This window comes from Carcharhinus amblyrhynchos, chromosome 1 (assembly GCF_965287045.1).
Source record: "Carcharhinus amblyrhynchos chromosome 1, sCarAmb.v2.hapA, whole genome shotgun sequence".
NCBI classification, from domain to species: Eukaryota; Metazoa; Chordata; class Chondrichthyes; order Carcharhiniformes; family Carcharhinidae; genus Carcharhinus; species Carcharhinus amblyrhynchos.
In genome coordinates this window covers 71233256-71255545 of record NC_137324.1, presented here as the reverse complement: position 1 = coordinate 71255545, position 22290 = coordinate 71233256, and the positions used below count along the sequence as shown (strand labels likewise).

General features: G+C 41.9%; 1 protein-coding gene across 6 annotated transcripts in view; it reads left to right on the top strand.

The window, feature by feature from the left end:
• Positions 1-22290, top strand: part of fat1a (FAT atypical cadherin 1a) — a 215094-nt gene that overhangs the window by 152102 nt on the left and 40702 nt on the right. For all 6 annotated transcript variants that reach the window (XM_080186730.1, XM_080186775.1, XM_080186757.1 and 3 more), the window contains 3 exons: positions 4539-4735; positions 9676-9829; positions 10212-10445. In XM_080186730.1, coding sequence (XP_080042856.1) covers positions 4539-4735; positions 9676-9829; positions 10212-10445 — 585 coding nt within the window. The remainder of the gene's footprint in view (positions 1-4538; positions 4736-9675; positions 9830-10211; positions 10446-22290) is intronic.

Genomic DNA, 22290 nt, shown 5'->3' with positions numbered 1-22290 from the left:
TGAGGCAGTGTTCCATGTGACTCATGCCATTTTGTTCCAGATGGAGAGATTGCAGGTTTGTAAAGTGCTTCCAGAGAATCCCTGATGTGCGTTCATGTGGGTGGCACAGTGGTTAGCACTACCACCTCACAGCTCCAGGAGCCCAGGTTCAGTTCCGGCTTTGGGGGAACTCTGTAGTGTTTGCGTGTTCTCCCTGTGTTGTGTGGGTTCCCTCTGGGTGCTCCAGTTTCCTCCCACATAGGATGTGCAGTTTAGGTGCATTGGTGAAATTGCCCCTTAGTGTTGGGGGACCTGCAGGGTAGATACATGGGTGTACAGGATAGGGCCTGGGGGCGGATTGTTGTCAGTGCAATCTTGATGGGCTGAATGGCCTCCTTCTGCACTGTAGGATAAAGTAGAGTATCTGGCTGTTAGGCCTGGGTCCTGATTGTTAGAAATTACTGGTGGGTAAATAACATAAATGTATATTGAGAGCATGTGAGATTGGTAGTGTGGTGGGTGGGGGTGTGTTTGCTGACTTCAATAGTCATTGAACTTTGCAGCACTGCTACTTCTTCCTCAGAGATAGAATCTGTGGGCATTGACCTTCCTGGCCACTTGCTGTCATTTCCTTTGAGGAACCCCTGCTCTCCTGCACAATAATCTCCATCCTCCACCATTAAAGCCTTCACCAGAGTGTTTCTAAACCTAGGTGCTCCTTCTGTCTTCTATGGCATTCCATTTGTGCAACTTCCTCATGCAGTCTGTGTCAATACAGGCAATCAGCAGCAGTTCCTTCCAAACCTTGCTTTTAAGAGCGGTTGACTGCTTTTAAGAGAAGCACATGACTTGTGTGCACACTGTTTGGTCCGCTGTGGAACTCCCAGGCAGCCAGCTGCATAGCCCCACTTAGGTCAATACTACCATCAAATAAATGAGCAGCAAGCTAGTGGGTTACTTGCTTAATGGGAACAAATCGTGAAGTGTAACCCTGTGCCCAAAAACAGACCTTAATCAATTTTAACCCCATTCATTCCATTGTTTGTGACAAGATAAAGGAACGCTAGGAGTTGCACTTTATCTTTGACAGAAACATTATGTAGTTGAAAATGAACTAGAAATTTGGCAGAATTCCATCTGTTTCAGGATTTTTATGAATCTGCAGTTTTATTGTTCAAACTATTCCTTCCAAGCACCAACACCCATTTCTCCACTGACCATTTTTGTGATCGTTGGTTAAATTGCATATCAGTGAACTTTCTGAGATGGAATTATGGATTTCTTCATTGGCTGATATAAATTGCTGCCAAAATGATGAAATGGCAGATGGTCACAGAAGTGCTTAACATTGAGTCAATTAACCTCATCACTTGTTTGGAAATGATTGTTACTCACATTTCTACAGAATCTGTTTTGAAAAATGCAACGTAACTCTTGTTCCACTGACATCCCCCCATTATCATGATATTCTGTGTTTATATTGCACAGAGGTATTTTCACATTTCACTGGTGATGTTAAGCTAAATCGGATTGATGTTGTAGAGGTTAGCCTGTTAGCCTTTTCTGATTACTTATTGAGTTTTGCTTATTGGCGTGCTCCCAGTTGAAAGTACATTATTGAGACAGAGATGAAGTGTATGGAGAGTTACTGATGAATTGTAATTGATTTGCACAGAGAGCTTTGATGGGAAGCAAAGTTCACTTGCATGAGTAGTAATATGTCAGTGATTAAACCACGTAGGAAGAGCTATGTCTTTTACTAAGAATTTGACCAGATCAAATGATTTAACTTTGCATCCCTTTTCATGGTGTGTTCCCTAGTTGAAATGATTCTATGCAGCATTTTAATAACAAAATAATTCTATGCAGCATTTTATTTCATTGTTACCAGCCTCAGCCCACAGTCACAAGTTGGCAAGAGGAGTTTGTTTTGTTTTTACAGAGCCTGTAGTCAGAATATAAAATTGGGAAACTACTTGCTACCAGCCAACATTAAAATTGTAAATACTGTTTTATATTTGAGAGAAATGGAATGTGTAAACTGCTGAGAATTTATTGATTTAACGTTACCATTAGCACACTAAAGCACATTTTAGACAATGGAAATGAATGTCTTTACTAATGACTTCATTTATTGAAATTTGTTTACTAGATCTTTTCCTTTGGCAAGTAGGTAAAGGTGCCACTGAATGCAGCATTTGGCTCTGAACACCAGATGCTCATGCTTGATTCCCAACCTATGTGATCTTGGGCAGAGTAACGAGCGACATACTGGGCAGGATTTTACAGCCTTACTTGTCCCAAAACCATAAAATCCCGCCTGAGATCAATGGGCTTTTCTATGGTCCGCCCCTCGCCCGCTCCAATTCCCGTGGCGAGTGGTGTGGTAAAATTCTGGCTACTGTGTTTCTGAGGTAGTAATCCGTACAAGGGTCTAACTCCTGGTCACAAGGGGCAACAAGGGTTGAATGTAAGACGAACAAAAAGTGATAGAGTAAGAAAAGAGAACATGCCCCCTCTCTGTCCAACCCCAAAATCCTGATCACTGTTTTGTGTCTCGTCTCACCTCACATCCTGATTAGAAGGTTCATGTGTTTACATGTTTGTAAAGTTACACATTGGACTTGACTATGAGTCTCTTCATGGTTGATAGTCTGTTGAAATTCAATATCTGGACTCAGATGCCAAGAGTTGCTAAATGACCAAATGCCAGAAACACTATCAATACAAAATAAAGGTTTTAGGAGGCTCAGTTGCTGGAACAACCTTTTTTGAAAGTCCAATGCTATCCAACCAGATTGACTGCTGCCAGATTTAAGCAACAGCTTTGAGTCATAAGAACATAAGAAATAGGAGCAGGAGTAGGCCATCTAGCCCTTCGAGCCTGCCCCGCCATTCAATAAGATCATGGCTGATCTGTTGTGGCTCAGTTCCACATTCCCGCCCTCCCCATAACCCTTAATCCCCTCGCTTATCAAAAACCCATCAATCCGCATCTTAAAAATATTTAGCGAGGTAGCCTCCACCGCTTCAACGGGCAGAGAATTCCAGCGATTCACCACCCTTTGAGTGAAGAAGTTCCTCCTCAACTCCGTTCTAAAACGCCCCCCCTTTATCTTGAGGCTGTGCCCCCTAGTCCTACTATCCTGTCTGAGCGGGAAGAGTCTCTCCACCTCTATCCTATCCATCCCATTCATCATCTTATACGTCTCAATGAGATCTCCCCTCATTCTTCTAAACTCTAACGAGTACAAGCCTAGTTTATTCAGCCTCTCCTCATAGCTCAACCCCCTCAACTCCGGTATCAGCCTAGTAAACCTCCTCTGCACTCCCTCCAAGGCCAAAATATCCTTGCGTAAGTACGGCGCCCAAAACTGCACACAGTACTCCAGCTGCAGCCTCACCAATGCCCTATACAGCCGCAGCAAGACCTCCCTACTTTTATATTCAATCCCCCTCGCTATGAAGGCCAGCATCCCATTCGCCTTCCTGACCACCTGCTGCACCTGCAAGCTGGGTTTTTGCGACTCATGCACAAGGACCCCAAGGTCCCTCTGCACCGTCGCCTGCTGCAGTTTTTCGCCACGTAAGTAATAGTCCTTCCTACCATTATTCCTATCAAAGTGGACCACCTCGCACTTGCCAACATTAAATTCCATTTGCCATTTCCTGGCCCATTCGCCCAGCCTATCTAGATCCTTCTGTAGACTCTCCAATTTGCCGTTCCACCAATCTTCATGTCATCAGCAAATTTCAACACCCTACACTCGGTTCCCTCCTCCAGATCATCTATATAAATGGTAAATAGCTGAGTCATAGTCATAGAGTTGTACAGTGCAGTAAAGGCCCTGTACCCATCAAGTCTGCACCAACAATAACCAACACAAGTTGTGTTAATCCAATTTTCCAGCAGTTGTCCCATTTCCTTGAATGCTATATTTCAAGTGCTCATCCAAATACTTTTTAGAGGTTAAGGTTCCCAGCCCCCATTACCTTCACAGGCAATGCAATCCAGATTCTCTTTTCTCAAATCCCCTCTGAATCTTTTGCCCCACACCTTAAAACTATGTCTCCTCTTGACTGACCCTTCAACCAAGGCGAACAGCTGCTTCCTATTCACCTGTCCATACTACTCAATCTTATACACCTCAATCATGTCAGTACTCAACCTCCTCTGCTCTCAAGGAAACAATTCAATGCAAGCCTATCCAGTCTCCCCTTATATTTCAAATGCACCATCCTACACAACATCCTGGTGAATCGCTTCTGTACCCTTTCTAGTGCGATCACATCCTTCCTACAATGAGGTGACCAGAACTGCACACAATACTCCGGCTGTGACCTAACCAACATTTTGTACAGCTCGACATAACCTCCTTCCTGTTATATTTTATGCCACGACTGATATAAGATGCTACACACATGTTTTCAATACGTTTCAAAATCTTTGTTTTTTATCAAGTACTAATGTGAATGATGAAGCATTAGTTATTGCTGTTTTCTCCTTTGTTTGTAAATACAGTGCTATGTTGTTTAATGTTAATTTTATTAATTTTCAGGAGGCGATCCTCTGGGGCAATATGCAATTGAGCACATTCAGAATGAATGGAAGGTTTATGTCAGAAAACCTTTGGATAGGGAGAAGAAAGATCATTATCTTTTAAACATTACAGCTACTGATGGAACTTTAGTGGCCAAAGCAGTAGTAGAAGTTAAAGTCCTTGATGCAAATGATAACAACCCTATTTGTGAAAAGGTAAGTATTAGAGATGTAGGAATTACTGTATACAGTTCATGCACAAATGCATCAGATTGTTTTCTCTGCCCTTTTGATAAAGGCAGTAAAAAGTCTGACAACACCAGGTTTTAGTCCAACCTATTTATTTGATAATATACTCACAAGCTTTCGAGGGACACCCTCTTCGTCAGGTGAATGGAGAGTTCTGGCCTCAGACAGAGCATATAAAGCACAGACAGTTTAGAGATTACTGATTAGAATGCGAATCTTTACACCTAACCTGCTGTTCAAGACCTGGTGTTGTCAGACTTTTTACTGTGTTTACGCCAGTCCAACGCCGGCATACCCACATCATGACTTTTGATAAAGGATCAGCCTTTAGTTAAAACAATGAGATGGGAATTTGATGCCAATGTATTAAGCATTCATACAGTACAATTATCAAAAATAAGAAATTAAGGAGCATTGCCAAGTTGCAAAGTATTTACAGGATAGAAGCAGGCCATTCAGCCCAGTAGGCCCATGCTGATGTTAATAGTCCGTGTGAACTTCCTCCCACCCTTCTTCATTAACTCTGTCAGTGTATCCTTCTATTCTCTCTCTCATATGCTTATATAGCTTCACCTTGAATTCAATGAAACTATTCATCCCACAATAAAGAAATTTCACCTGAATTTACAGAGCTTACAGTATGAGATGATTTCATTTTTAAAAATTTATTCACTGAATTCTTACAGCTTTTTATAAAGTTCAGCTTTGATATTTTGCGGATCATTGACTTTTCAGGAAAGCTAATGATGGAAACTAGATAAAGGTTTAAAAGGTTGCAGGAGGATATCAAATCTGGCTCAGTGACAGAAATCATACATATCTAGCAGATGGTGTTGCTCAGTTGTGCATATTTCCGCAAACAAGACCCTGGTAGGACTCATGGAAAGCTGCCCTGTGACAAAAATAACCAAAAAAACCTTCTTGCGCATTTGCTATCCACATACATTAAGATAGATGCATTACCAGTGGCATAACCTGCGGAGAGCACGTCCACAAAAGCTTTAGTGCCTTGTAGCATATTGACAACTACATGATGCTGCACACCTTTTTTAGTGCTGTGCAGATTGAGTCACAGCTCCAACTAATGGTCATTATTTTCCCTATAAATAGCTCAAATATCACTGTTCTTCTCTCAGTAGAAAAATTCTTGATTCCTGTCTTGTTGAAATATTAGTCAATTCTATTTATAGCTGCAACTGTTGTAATTTCAATCAATGTTATAAGTTTGAGTTAGCCAAGAAAAGAATGATCAGTATAATTATACAGAAATTCTGCAATATTTATTGTGATAGATTTATTTTGGTCAAGTCAGTGCTTGCTATTAATCTATTTCTGTAGCAAGAGGAGAAATTGAATCTTGACAACTTGTTTCTCTCATGTTAAAAATCTGAGTTGGCTCCAAAATCTGTATTGTTTTTTGCTGCATCTGGACTGAACAGGAAATGTACTGGGCACCAAACTGTCCCAGGCGATTGTTAATTATCCAGGCCTTATGCCAGTTGAACCCTTAAAGGGAATGCCATAAGATTCATAACCCCTCTTACCATTTAACTACTGTTGTGGCCCTTTAAACCCTGTTTGGCATTTCTCTGTGCCTAGCAAAGCCAGATATTTGTTATTTAAAATTTTTGTCATGTTCACCATTACTGAGGCAAAAACAATGGGAAGCACAAAGTACAATTTTACACCAAGACTATTGCCATACTTAAGTCCACTATACACTGTCAAGCCATAGAGAAGGTCAGAGAAATGTTCTGTTATTGCTCATTGTTTCTGATCAGATCAATCTCATGCCTCAAGGGCATGGACACTTATAACTCTGAAATATTTGTAAAAGCAAGGTGCATGAAAAATGTCTTTCAGCCCTTTACATCCATTCCTTCTTTTGTTTATGCTATATCATGAACTTATTGCTTGATAGGGCGGACGCAACACGGTTTCATTAAAGGGAAGTCGTGTCTGACAAATTTACTGGAGTTCTATGAGGATGTGTCTAGGGCAGTGGATAGAGGAGAGCCGGTGGATGTGGTCTTTCTGGATTTTCAGAAGGCATTTGACAAGGTACCTCACAAGAGGTTATTGCAGAAGGTCAGGGGACATGGAGTTGGGGGTAGGGTGTTAGCGTGGATAGAGGATTGGTTGTCAAATAGGAGGCAGAGAGTGGGGGTCAATGGATGCTATTCGGATTGGCGGTTGGTGACTAGTGGGGTGCCCCAGGGGTCGGTGCTGGGGCCTCAGCTATTTACCATTTATATAGATGATCTGGAGGAGGGAACCGAGTGCAGGGTGTCGAAATTTGCTGATGACACCAAGATTGGGGGAAAGGCAAATTGTGCGGAGGGTGTGGAGAGTCTGCAGAAGGATCTAGATAGGCTGGGCGAATGGGCCAGGAAATGGCAAATGGAATTTAATGTTGGCAAGTGTGAGGTGGTCCACTTTGGTAGGAAGAATGGTAGGAAGGACTATTACTTACGTGGCGAAAAACTGCAGCAGGTGACGGTGCAGAGGGACCTCGGGGTCCTTGTGCATGAGTCGCAAAAACCCAGCTTGCAGGTGCAGCAGGTGGTCAGGAAGGCGAATGGGATGCTGGCCTTCATAGCGAGGGGGATTGAATATAAAAGTAGGGAGGTCTTGCTGCAGCTGTATAGGGCATTGGTGAGGCCGCAGCTGGAGTACTGTGTGCAGTTTTGGGCGCCGCACCTGCGCAAGGATATTTTGGCCCTGGAGGGAGTGCAGAGGAGGTTTACTAGGCTGATACCGGAGTTGAGGGGATTGAGCTATGAGGAGAGGCTGAATAAACTAGGCTTGTACTCGTTAAGAGTTTAGAAGAATGAGGGGAGATCTCATTGAGACGTATAAGATGATGAATGGGATGGATAGGATAGAGGTGGAGAGACTCTTCCCGCTCAAAAAAGACAGTAGGACTAGGGGGCACAGCCTCAAGATAAAGGGGAGGCGGTTTAGAACGGAGTTGAGGAGGAACTTCTTCACTCAAAGGGTGGTGAATCTCTGGAATTCTCTGCCCGTTGAAGTGGTGGAGGCTGCCTCGCTAAATATTTTTAAGAAGCGGGTTGATGGGTTCTTGATAAGAGAGGGGATTAAGGGTTATGGGGAGAGGGCGAGAAAGTGGAACTGAGCCACAACAGATCAGCCATGATCTTATTGAATGGCGGGGCAGGCTCGAAGGGCTAGATGGCCTACTCCTGCTCCTATTTCTTATGTTCTTATGTTCTTATTCCTCCAGCTCTACTTTTAAGTGTTAATTACCTAAATACTAAGTCTCTTTCGCATGACTTTTTCCATATCTATGAAGGAAAATTCTCACTATTTGTAGTTTCACATGAGGCTACTTAATTTATTCCTTTGTGCAAAAATACGCAATAGCATTTTCTCACAGGTTACTTTCTTCTGCATTATCTGCAGTTCACAGCAATCTTTCTCAGTGAAAATAAATTCAACACCTTATAATTGAAGTGCTAAGTTTAATAATGATGCTCAAGATTCCTCTCTAATCCCATTCCAATCCATCAGTTCCTTTAGAAGGTAGATGCCCAAAATGTACACCCTATTCCAAAGGCAACATATACAAGGTTCAAATTACCTTGCTTTGCTTTCAGACCAAACATTTTTGAGCTCCTGTGTAATATCTGCTTAGCTTTGTTGAAATCAGCTGCACATTTCAGCAAAAGGTTAATAAGCAGCGTAATCCACACTTGTTTATAATTTCCTTTACCAGGTGGATAACTTTTTAATGATCGGTGCTTAAAAAATTTATCTGCTGTTTTCCAGCATTTACAATTAAAGCACATGAACAGAATTTTATGTAAGTTGGTATGGAGGGGGGCACAATGGTTAGCACTGCTGCCTCTCAGCGCCAGGGACCCGGGTTTGATTCCTGGCTTGGGTGACTGTCTGTGCAGAGTTTGCATGTTCTCCCTGTGTGTGTGTGGGTTTCCTCCTGGTGCTTCAGTTTCCTCCCACAGTCCAAAAGAAGTGCTGGTTAAGTACATTGACCATGCTAAATTCTTCCTCAGTGTACCCGAACAGGCGCCAGAGTGTGACAACTAGGGGATTTTCACAGTAACTTCATTGCAGTGTTAATTTAAGCTTACATGTGACATTAAGAAATAAACTTAAATTTAAGAAAGTAACTGTGGCAATGGATTTTGCAATTAAGAGATAATGTAATTTGATATAATAGATAATGTAAATTGTATCTTATGCCTGTGCCCACTTGCTGCCAATTTTCTTCAATTTCAATTCCTGTACCCACATTTAAACTAGAAACTGCCAGTGCATATTTATGATCCAGTAGTTATAGTCTTCCTCTTGTCAGTGACATTTCTTCCAAGAGAGTCTAACTGCAATGGGTAGTATTTATTTAAGAGAATTCCATTATAAGATTCGTAATAGAAGGATGAAAATTGAGGCAGAATGTATATAACTTTAAACTAAGAACTGAATTACTTCTAGGTCTAATTATTCCCCACTCTTCAATGTCACTTGACCTGAAACTTGCACTTAATTTCAGCTGTCCATGTGTAATGTCTAATCTAATGGTATTAGATCTAATAGCATTAAAAATTGCTGTTACGTTACAATAAGATTTTCAGTACCACTGCAGCAAGGATAGTAACCATCAAGTGGTGGCATTTTAGGTGGCAAGAGTTGAAAAAGATTGACAGTATAGTAGCAATAAATAAAAAGTGATGATATTTAGTTGATTTAGTGCAATGGTTAAGGATTTTCACTGTTAACAATTGATCTTTAAAAATCATTAAGAACTGCAACAGCATTTTTCTTCCACGTCTCCATCATATGCTGTTTATTTCATAGTTTTTAGAGGGTGGGAAAAGTGGAATGAAAACATCTAAAAGAAAAATATTGCATATGTTTTTTCTTTTCAGACACTATACACTGAGACTGTTGCAGAGGATGTTTCTTCTGGCAAACTAATCCTTGTGGTGTTGGCTGAGGATGCAGATATCCGTTCAAATGCTGAAATCACTTACACTCTCCATGGAACTGGTGCAGAGAAATTCAGACTAGATCCAGACACTGGTGAGAAAATTCATGCTGTACTATTGTAGCAAGATATGATGCTTCTGTTTATTTAGCACTGCTGATGTGATTAAAAGAGTGCATTCGAACTTTGCAAGGATTCACTTTAAAGTGTCTTATTTGCACAATTTGAATTGATTTATGTTATTCTTGAAAGTGAATTACAATTATATATTGAATGGAAGTATGTGACAACATCTGTGCCAAAATCGTATGGGCTGTATATTACAAATTTGTTAAATGTTATCGCTTTATCTGATAACGAAAGAGTTGAAAGCTCTCTTGAAAGCACATGAATATCAATTACTAATATCCAGAAAATGTAAGATTTGTCATGTAATAAGCATTTCAGTAAAAAATTGTATTTTTATTAAATAATTAGGTGAATTGAAAACTTTCGCTCCACTTGATCGTGAACAGCGAGCAGTTTATAACCTATTGATGAAAGCCACTGATGGAGGAGGTCGTTTCTGCCAGGCTGATGTCATTATAACACTGGAGGATGTGAATGATAACGCACCAGTGTTTTCATCTGATCCATATACAGTATCTGTTTTTGAAAACACAGCTAATAAAACACTGCTAATGAGAGTTCAAGCCACTGATCCAGATACAGGTAAGATGTAGTCCAGTGGCATGAATTTAACCCTGAAAAGTGTGAGGTGATATACTTTGGATGGAGCTATTTGACAAGGAAGTATTCAATAGATGGCATGACAGTGGGAAGTTCTGCGGAACAAGGGAATCTTGGCATGTTTGTCCAAAGATCTCTGAAGACAGAGAGCATGTTAGTAGGGTGGTGAGAAAGGCAGATGGGACAGTTGCCTTTATCAATCAAAGCACTGATTACAAAAAGAAGGAAGTCATGTTGGAGTTGTACAGAACATTGGTGAGGCCACAACTAGAGTACCTTGTGCAGTTCTGGTCACCACATTATAGGAAGGATGTGATTGCACCATGGGTGGGCCCAAAGGAGATTCACCAAGATGCTGCCTGGGATGGAACACTTAAGTTATGAAGAGAGGTTGGATGGACTGGGAGTTTTCCATTGGAGGTAGATGAGGGCAGTGCAGTCGATGGACTTTAGAAAGGTCTTTGACAAGGTACCACATGATTGGTTGTTGCATAAGGTTAAATGTCATGGGACCCAGGATGAAGAAGCCAATTGGATACAAAATTGGCTTGACAACAGAAAACAGAGGGTTGTTGTAAAGGGTTGTTTTTCAAACTGGAGGCCTGTGACCAATGCCCTGCCTCAGGGATCAGTGTTCTGTCTACTGTTCCCTGCTATTTATATTAATGATTTGGAAGAGAATTTATGGGGCACGGTTAGTAAGTTTGCAGATGACACTAAGATTGGTGGCATTGTGGACAGTGAAGAACGTTATCTAGCGTTGCAAGGGGATCTTGATCAATTGGGCCAGTGGGCCAATGAATGGCAGATGGAGTGTAATTTAGATAAATGTGAAGTGATGCACTTTGGTAGATCAGACCTACTCAGTTAATGGTAGGGATTGAGGAGAGTTATAGAACAAAGAGATCTAGGAATACAGGTTCATTGCTTCTTGAAAGTGGAGTCACAGTTGGATAGAATGGTGAAGAAGGTGTTCGGCATGCTTGATTTCATTGGCCTGAACATTGAATACAGGAGTAGGGACATCTTGTTGAAGTTGTCCAGGATATTAATAAGGCCACACTTAGAATACTGTGTACAGTTCTGGTCACCCTGTTATAGAAAGGATATTATTCAACTACAAAGAGTGCAGAAAAGATTTCTTAGGATGCTACTGGGACTTGATGCTTTGAGTTATTAGGAGAGGCTGGATAGACTGAGACTTTTCTCTCTGGAGCGTAGGAGGCTTAGGGGTGATCTTACAGAGGTCTATAAAATAAAAAGGGGCATAGATCAGCGAGATAGTCAACATCTTTTCCCAGAGGTGGGGGAGTCTAAAATTAGGGGGCATAGGTTTAAGGTGAAATGGGAGAGATACAAAAGGGTCCAGAGGGGGCAATTTTTTCACACAGAAGGTAATGAGTGTTTGGAATGAGCTGCCAGAGGTAGTAGAAGAGGTGTATATAATTTTGTCTTTTAAAAATCATTTAGACAGTACATGGCTATGGAGGGATATTGGCCAAATGCGAGCAATTGGGACTAGCTTAGAGGTAAAAACTGGACAGCATGGACAAGTTGGGCTGAAGGACCTGTTTCAATGCTGTAAACCTCTACTTACTCTATGACTGAGGGGTGACCTGATCAAGGTGTCCAAGATTAAGGGGCATCAACAGAGTAAATAATGAGCAGCTGTTCCCTTTAGTTGAAGGGTCAGTCACAAGGGACATAAGTTCAAGGTGAGGGGCAGGAGGTTTAGGGGGGAATGTAAGGAAAAAAAAATTTTACCCAGAGGGTGGTGGCAGTCTGTCGTGCACTGCCTGAGGGTGGTAGATGTGAGTTGCCTCATGTACTTTTAAAAAATGCCTGGATGTGCACTTGGCACGCCATATCATTCAAGGCTATGGGCCAACTGCTGATAAATGGGGATTAGGTGGGATATCAGATATTTCACATGTTTTGGTGCAGACACGATGGCCTATAGAGTTTCCTCTGCACTATATGATTCCATAAATAAGAACTGCTGTTTACAACATGATTCTTAGAAATTAAGCAAATGTGTAAATTGTTACCAGACGTACTTTTCAATGAAAATCTCATTTGAAAATCAAGAAAATGTAACTTCCCTGTGTTGCGAATGCGGTCATTGGAAGTCCTCCTTGTAAATGCAGTAAAGAAAATTAAGTAAGCTTCAGAAAAAAGACTAAATGATTTGTTAAACAAATTATATACTTTTAAATCATGCTTTAATTCGGGAGTATTTCGTGTAAGTGGAGCATTTTATTTTGCAACATGACGAGGGTGCATTTCACATCACACCAGTTTGAGTTGCTTCCATGGCGAAGGCTTGTGTTCTCTCAGGCACCAAACAGGCCAATATTGGACCTTCCATGTAACTGAATACCAAATAAAGTGGAAATTCAGTCTCTAAAAGTTGCCAGACTGTCAGAAGCTGGTAGCTTTCCAGTACCAGCAGAACCACTGGGAGTGGTGGCTGCTGTCTGTAATGTTCCAAAGCACAGTGCAGGGATCATCACTGGATCCATGAACCTAAGTGGATGATGGCTGATGGATGGAAGGTGCAGGGGGATCAGAGGCGATGTCAGGAGGAGTGGCCCTTCCCAATGCTGGGTTTCTTGATCAGGCACTTAATGTCTGACAACAAGGGACACACCCCTACAAGGTCACATGCAAACCAGACAGGATTGCTGGGCGATCTTCAGGAGGCACAGGAGAGCTGCGCAAATCCAATTGAACCCCTGAGCCACCATTAAGTTCTTGTGTGCTCAGCAAGTGGTGCTTTCAAGTGGCTCATGAGTGAGCCTAATTGACATCTCGTTGTTGGCAGGTGGGATTCCTGCATCAAGACCTTCCTAACTGAATAGAAAATAGTTTTCCTGATACCAGGAATCTGATGCAAGTACTCTCACCTGAATCTCCTTGTTTGCCTGCTTCAGCGAGCTCCATTAATTTTTGCCTATAGTTACCCTGAAAATGTAGTTGTGGATCTTCTCCTTAAACTGCGGCAGCCCATGTGATGAGAACATTCCTTCATTAGATAGGGAATTGAGATATGGCTACAGTTTATGAATGCTTTTCCCCTTAGCCCCTCACTTTCCCCTGTTTCCATGGGGCTTCTTGGAAGTGTATCCTGTTAGCTGCTGCCTTGACTTGAGATGAGAACAGTTATGTTTGCCTCTCATCGGCATTCAGTCTTGTGTCTCTGCTTTAGTCATTGTTTTGGGAGGATCTTGGAACTATGTGGCTCTGACAGGACACAAATTGAGTGCAGATCATTTGTAACTAATTGTTGCTTAATTGCATTATTGGTGATTCCTGGCAAAATGAATTGGAGGATGACTATAGGACAGTAGCTGGCTAAGTTAGATTCATCTTGTTTATCTTTGCGGAAAGGGCATCATGACATAATCTTTCATATTGGAAGAGTGTTTCTCCCACACCAAGGAGGTTATTGCATCAAAGTTTACAGCTGACAATAATAGGGAGGCACAGTAAACTGTGAATGAGAGGAGGAAGTAATTAATAGGCATAGACAGATTAAGTAGGCAGATTGCATTCAGTGTGAGTAAATGTGAGGTAATTTTGGACCCAATAAAGATTGTTTTCTTAATGGCAAGGAACTGCGGCAGAGCAGAAGGGTTTGTGTGTCCAAGAACACAGATCACAGAAGGTTAATGCACAGGTTACCAAAAGGAATCTAAAAAGGTTGAAGTAAAGTTTAGCCTCTGCTGAATGACTTGGAGTACAAAGGGACAACTGCAACAAGACCTTCCTGCTTTTATATTCCATCCCCCTCGCGATAAAGGCCAACATTCCATTTGCCTTCTTGATCACCTGCTGCACCTGCAAACTGAGTTTTTGTGATTCATGCACAAGGACTCCGAGGTCCCTCTGCACAGTAGCATGTTGTAATTTTTCACCATTTAAATAATAGTCCATTTTACTATTATTCTTTCCAAAGTGGATAACCTCACACCTGCCAACGTTATACTCCATCTGCCAGATCCTCACCCACTCACTCAGCCTATCCAAGTCTCTCTGCAGACTTTCCGCGTTCTCCACACTACTCGCTTTCCCACTCATCTTCGTGTCATCAGCAAACTTTGTTACCCTACACTCAGTCCCCTCCTCCAGATCATCTATGTATACGCTAAATAGTTGAGGCCCCAGCACCAGTCCCTGCGGCACGCCACTAGTCACCAACTGCCAACTAGGAAAGCACCCATTTATTCCAGCTCTCTACTTCATGAATCCATGCTGCGTCTGCTTGATCAAAACAAACAAAGAACATCTCAGCACGGGAAACAGGCCCTTCGGCCCAACGAGCCCATGCCGCCGCATCTTCCCACACCTACCCCGCCCTGTGTGTATGTGAGTGGAACCCCTAATGTAGCCAGATTCAGGGGAGAATAGGGTCAATTTGGTACACCAGTCAGCCTAAGAGCACATCTTTGGGGTGTGGGAGGAAACCGGAGCGCCCGGAGGAAACCCATGCAACCACAGGGAGAATGCGCAAACTCCCACAGACACAGGCCCAAATCCATGTATCTGCACAGCTAGCAGTGATAGTCACTGAGCTGTTGCGGTGCCCATCTGCTGGTCCAGGATTAAGCACACACAACGACACGAAGTACTAGGCCACTCCCGGAACCTCCAAGAGCAGCCCACGCACGACCCACCGTGTGCATGCCCCTCGTTTGGCAACAAGGTGGACCGACCCTGTGGAATAAAAAGACAATACGTTAACATAGAAAACTACATTTCCGAACCAATCTTTTCCAGGTGTCCTGCTATTTCTTCTTTAATGATGGATTCCAGCATTTTCCCAACTACGGACGTCAAGCTAACCGGCCTGTAGTTACCCACCTTTTGTCTACTCCCTTTTTTAAACAGCGGCGCAACATTAGCTGTTTTCCAATCAGCCAGCATTTCCCCAGAGTCCAGCGAATTTTGATAAAATTCCTTAGATATGTTAATTATTAACAAATGTTAGCCAGCTTTCAAATATTAAGCATTAAAAATATACATTTGCCTTTGGCATAGATTATCATTTCCCCATTTGTGTTGCTCAAGAGACAATTAAACCCTGTCAGTAATTCCTTACTAGTTGTAGATGCATTCTTGAAAACTGCAACTTTTTAAGTGAAGAAACTTTAAGTGATTTTTATACTGCAGAAAAGTTATAATTAGGCACTGTAGGGCTTTTCTCACCAAAAATAACATTAATAATTATACCCTGTAAATTGAAATACATTACTTCGCTAAATTCCGATACTGGTAAATGAAATAAAGTTAAAAATATGAAAGAACTGTGTTAACTCTTTCCATTTACCTCCTGTCTCCACTCCTCATAGACTCATTCTTTAGTTCACTACCTCTCACGCTCTCCAGTCCTCCCACCTCTGTCAATCCTGCTTGCCAAACCTCTAATCGCCACAAATTGTGCTTCCCAACCCATCCTCTTACCAAGCCTCTCCTCCTCATCTTGTCATTTTGCTCTCCTGAACCTCTCTGTGGAGTGAGGACTCTGGAGTTGAGCGACGAGAGACAAGGAGAGCTGCTTCAGCAAGGAGGACAGCGAGAAGGAAAACCAATATCAGCAGCGGGGTGTGGGATGACCATCATGGAGCAGAAGGGTTCGTGCCACTCCAAATGGCACCAATCAGGTTGTGTGGTGGCGCTACATCAGACCTGGCCCTAAATGACCTTAAAATGAAACACCCAATTCTAAGTGCAAATACTTCCGCGATTAACATTAAAATGGGATGGTTTCAAAGAAGGCAACTGAAAACAGATACTTACTCTGGCCACAGTCTGTTCCGCTGTAACATGCATCATAGACTGCAGCCAAATTGTGTGGTAATGTAATGCTCTACAGATTTTGGCCAGAATTTGTGGTCATCTCCCCTCTCAACAGCTCAGGAGCATAAATTCATTTTCCAGAAACAAATCATTTTTGGCTCCTAGTTCTCCTCATTTTGGTTTGCACTTTAAAAAATATGAACTTCTTTCAGCTGCATTCTATTAGTCTTTTAGTCTTTGCTTATCCTATACGTGCAAATAGATAGACGGTTGGGCCAATGGGGGAAAATCAAAATTTCATCCTCACTATCATCTTATCTTCCTAGACTGCTTATTTTTGGCGTTGGGGGAACTCTTTACAAATTATCATAAAATTATAAAAGTATCACAAAATTATATAAGTAGAATTGAAAACTTGACAAGGTGCTGTCTAAAGAACCAGTGAAAAGTTTAATTGTTCTTTTTAAGTTATAAAAAATATAGGAACACTGTAGACGCGTGAATGAAATTCTGCTTTCCGTTAATTGGCTAAAATAAGATCAGTAGCCTTCCCAATTCCTAATACACTACATTTAGAACATTGTACTTAACACAGCAAAGCATCCCAAGATAATGACAAATATTGAACATGGAGCTACATAAAGATATAGTGTGCAGCGGATCAAAGGCTTGGTCAAAGAGGCTGAAGGGAAGCAACTTAAAGAATTAAAAGAGAGACAGAAAGGCAGAGAGGTTTGATGTGTGGGGGAGTGGGGAGAATTCCAGAGTTTTGGACAGAGGAAGCTAGAGTTACATATACCCAAAGTAAAATTATCCAATTTCAGTATATAAATTGGTACAGCTGGATTTGACAGCAACATAATAATTATTCAGGCAATGGAGTGGAATTAAATTTGTGTTCCATGCTCCTGTGTCTTTTAAAGTACAGGTGTGGCAGTCCCATGTCAGGGTGGGGGTAAAGGGTGTTTCAGTTGTACAGAGCCAGGCAAGTATTATGGATACAAGAGCAGATCAGATGCTGCACTTACTGGGATAACTGCGGCTCCTGTCATTCTGTGAACACTCAAAGCTTGACAACTGCTAGGAGAAAACAACCCCCAATTTATCTACAGCCTATCCACTACCTTAAACATTCATTCCCTCCACTGCAGCTAATCGCCAAGGCTCTTTTGCCAACCTTCTCACTACTAACCTCTACCACCTAGAAGGAAATGTGCATCAGATACACAGCAACATCATCACCTGCAAGTTACCCTTGATGTCACGCACCATCCTGACTTCGAAACGTATCGCTGTTCTTCAGTGCTACTGAGGCAAAATCTTTGAACTATCTCCCTGACAGCACTGTGAGTGTACCTACACTACATGTACAGTGGTTGTCAAGAAGGTAGTCCACTTCTATTTTAAGGGGATCAGATTTCCAAAGTCTAAAGATGTGCAAGTTAAGTTGATTGGCCATGGTAAATTGCCCCTTAGAATCAGGGGGACTAGCAGGGTAAATACGTGGGGATAGGGGGCTGGGTGGGATTTTGGTCAGTGCAAACTTGATGGGTTGAATGGCCCTCTTCAGTACTGTAGGGATTATGTGATTGTGTGAGGAATGGGAAGAAATGCTGGCCTAGATAGCAATGCCCACAGCCCATGAAAAAATAAATCGAATACCTTGGTTGGATCCCATCTGGAGTAGTGTATTCAGTTTTAGGTGCCACATCAGAAAATATAGCCTTGGAGGAGGTACTATGCAAATTCACCAGAATGATGCCGCGTGCCATGCCCATTAAATGCATGTCATCTCTATAAGTTAAAATACAAGCTTTATTCAATGTGGGATCTTTATCCATTTCAAATGAAGTCAGTGTTGAGCTCTGACAGATAGCTGCTGGAGGTCAGATAACCTGGCCTGTGCATTCAAGGGACTAACACAGGGACTGATTTATTGTTTGACTCTGTCCTAAAATCAAATAAGCATGCATTCCATTTAAATGTCTTAATTATTCATTTCCTGAAAGTCATCAAACAGTTGATGAAGCAGTGGCGATTCTATTGTCTACCAGTAAGCTAATTGATAACTTATGCATAGCAACATCAGTGGAATGTGGGTTTTGCACTTCAAGAAACCATTTTTGATTATAAAGAAAGAGAGCTGCACTGTCTGTGATAGCAGCCACCTTCGAGAAGTTACTTTGCCTTTGCAGCAAAATGGACTGGCAGTAGCGTTTGTCATGATGTGAAGATGCCGGTGTTGGATTGGGGTAAACACAGTAAGAAGTCTCACAACACCAGGTTAAAGTCCAACAGGTTTATTTAGTAGTAAACGCCACTAGCTTTCAGAGCGCTGCTCCTTCATCAGATGAATGGGGAGTTCCCACTCACCTGACGAAGGAGCAGCACTCCAAAAGCTAGTGGCATTTACTACCAAATAAACCTGTTGGACAGTGGCATTTGTGCCAAAGGATGTGGCTGGAACATCATAAGATTTTTGAGCCTGTGCTATTTGGGACCAAAAAAAACAGTTGATCGGCCTAATGAAGCCGCAGGAAACTGTGATCCACAGAAACTCCATCACTTTGAGAAAATACTGCCAAAAGCTTGACTTTGTTTGTTGTGCTCACCAGAACTGAACTTCAGGTGTGAAGAAGATCTTCCACGAAGCCTGTAATTTACTTCTTCCAAAACAAGGCAACATGTGAATTATGAATTGTTCCTTTCTTTAATAACTTATAGAAGTGCACTATTTCTGTAACTGTACTTCCCTTGAGTGTACTTGCGTCTGTGTGAATGTACAAGTGGGTACCATAGCATTCGATTTCGGGGTGAGTGCTTAAATAAATAATAACCATCTTTGTTTAAACCCACAAAAAACCTGCTGCTTATTCAAATCTCCACTCTCGTATTAAAAACGCATAAACACCTTCCTCTCAAAATTTCCCTGATTAAAGACAGTTGAGAACGGGACCAGAATTTCAACAATTCTCTCATCCTGTTGATACACCAAGACCTAATGGTTTAAATTAAGAGGACAGACAGTATAAACTTATTTTCTTTTCATTGAAGACGAGAAGGATGTACAATTTTAAAACTAGAACTAGAGTGAAATCGGGAAGCACTTCCTTTTACAAAGAGTAGCATAAATGAGGAATTCTGACCCGAAAAGAATGTGCACATTGAATTAAGTGAGATTCTCAAGGTTGAGATCAACAAGTTTTCATTAGTTATAGTATCAAGAGATATGGATCAAAGGTGATTAAATACAGCTACAATATAAATCAGCCATGATTTAATTGAATGGCAGAACAGGCTTGAGGAGCTTAATTGCTTATATTTTCTAATAGGTATTCTTAGATGACTGGTAGATGGTCACACATAAATACTTAATCAGTTGTTCCACTCCATACATAAACAGGATATTATTATGATACTTTGGGGAAAATCATTTGAAGCTATGACCATTAAAGTAAGTGGAACTCAAAACTCGCAAAGCTTGAAAATCCTTGGCCCCTCCTCTGGGCTTGAACTGTAACCTTGAAACCCTAACTGGGGTGCAAGTAGAAGGACTAAAATTAAGCTTGATTGCAGATGCACATAATATTGGGATTCTTAAGCGTTTCAGGGTGGGGGGGACTGTTGGTGGGAAGTGCGAGGAGGAGTTTAGCAACCAATGAGAAGCCAGCCCGATCCATTTTAGTGATTGTAACAGTTAATATTGCTACTTAGAACTGAGTTTTACTATTTTATGAATCATTTTTTTAAAGCAGACCTTCTTAAAATGACAATTAACAAAAGAGTCTGTAGCATGACTAAACAATAATTAACCAGCAATTTTACATTTCCTTACCAAGAGTGTTTATTTTTAGTTCACATAAAGCTCATATTTTGATGTGTGACTGATAATTTCAGTGAAAACGTAGAGAGAGAATCAGTCGTGTCAATGCAATTAACCAAAACGTTAATCATGATAATGTTCTGTGCATAAATCAGACTGGGTGCTAAGGGACTAGTGAAGCCCGCTAGCAGTTACATAAATGCAATATAAATTGTTAATCATGTGTTTTTCCACTGTGATGAATTCAGTAATGATGTTGTGCACATTTTATTTCTTGAGCTCGGTTCAATTTATTTCAGTAGTAGTTACTCCAACATGCTTTATTTGATCACTTGTAAATGGATTTTAAGATATTAGATTTGCCCAGATCTTCCGAGTAGTAGCAATGATGAATGGATTGTTGCTGTGCTCAGAAGTTCCCCCATGATGGCACCGTGGCATACTGGTGAGCACTGCTGCCTCACAGCACCAGGGACTTGGGTTCGATTGTCCAATTTGGGTCACTGCCTGTGCCCTGTCCTTCCTGTGTCTGCATGGGTTTCCTCCAGGTGCTCTGGTTTCCTCCCACAGTCTGTAAGACATGCTGGTTAGGTACATTGGCTATGTTAAGTTCTCCCTCAGTGTACCCGAACAGGCGCTGGAGTGTTGTGACTAGGGGTTTTCACAGTAATTTCATTACTGTTAATGTAAGCCTACTTGTGACTAATAAATAAACTTTGCAACTCTGCTGTATTTCTTCTGGAGTCTTCCAATCCCAGCTTTCATGTGGAGAGGTAGTTGGGTGGGGTTGTGTGAATAGTCAGGTGAGGGTGGCCAGGAGGCTGATTAGGAGTAGCAGAGTGTGAGAGTTCTGGAAATACCCAGGTGTTAGACTAAGGCTGGAATTTTCCATTTCCCGCAGAGTGCAGACTGAGGCAAGAAAATTGGCATGCAGCTCTCAGGCTGCACAACTGGTTATTCTCTCCAGGTTATTCTCTCCAGGCGACGGTGCAGAGGGACCTCAGGGTCCTTGTGCATGAGTCGCAAAAACCCAGCTTGCAGGTGCAGCAGGTGGTCAGGAAGGCGAATGGGATGCTGGCCTTCATAGCGAGGGGGATTGAATATAAAAGTAGGGAGGTCTTGCTGCAGCTGTATAGGGCATTGGTGAGGCCGCAGCTGGAGTACTGTGTGCAGTTTTGGGCGCCGCACCTGCGCAAGGATATTTTGGCCCTGGAGGGAGTGCAGAGGAGGTTTACTAGGCTGATACCGGAGTTGAGGGGATTGAGCTATGAGGAGAGGCTGAATAAACTAGGCTTGTACTCGTTAGAGTTTAGAAGAATGAGGGGAGATCTCATTGAGACGTACAAGATGATGAATGGGATGGATAGGATAGAGGTGGAGAGACTCTTCCTGCTCAAAAAAGACAGTAGGACTAGGGGGCACAGCCTCAAGATAAAGGGGAGGCGGTTTAGAACGGAGTTGAGGAGGAACTTCTTCACTCAAAGGGTGGTGAATCTCTGGAATTCTCTGCCCGTTGAAGTGGTGGAGGCTGCCTCGCTAAATATTTTTAAGAAGCGGGTTGATGGGTTCTTGATAAGAGAGGGGATTAAGGGTTATGGGGAGAGGGCGGGAAAGTGGAACTGAGCCACAACAGATCAGCCATGATCTTATTGAATGGCGGGGCAGGCTCGAAGGGCTAGATGGCCTACTCCTGCTCCTATTTCTTATGTTCTTATGTTCTTAATCCAGCACTGTGGGCAGAAAAAATCTGGAGGCGTGGTCCATGCCGTCATGCTGGAAAAAAATCGACAGCCAGGCATCCTGAGATATTGGGAAAAGGCGCCCCGAAATAACAGGAACCGCCCCCCCCTCCCCCACATAGACACAGAAAACCACACACAGAGGGAAACCCCACATCAACTCATAAATGGAACCCACCCCAATGGAGCTGTCCAAGAGGAAGTGCCAGGCTACAGTCTAGGCATGTCCCTCTCCTTCCAGGGGTTATATTTAACTGTGCATCCCCAATAGATACCCTTTGCCCCGTTCATGTTTTTAAAAGCCTATTGTAAACATAATTGTTGATTTTTTGCTTTACAGTTTATTAAAAATATAATTTATAACTTGATAATGAAACCTGCGCTGATAAAGAATTTTTTCAACTGAACTGTCATCATTTTATTCTAATAGTTTAGAAGAATAATGATCCTGTAACTTGGGAAGAAA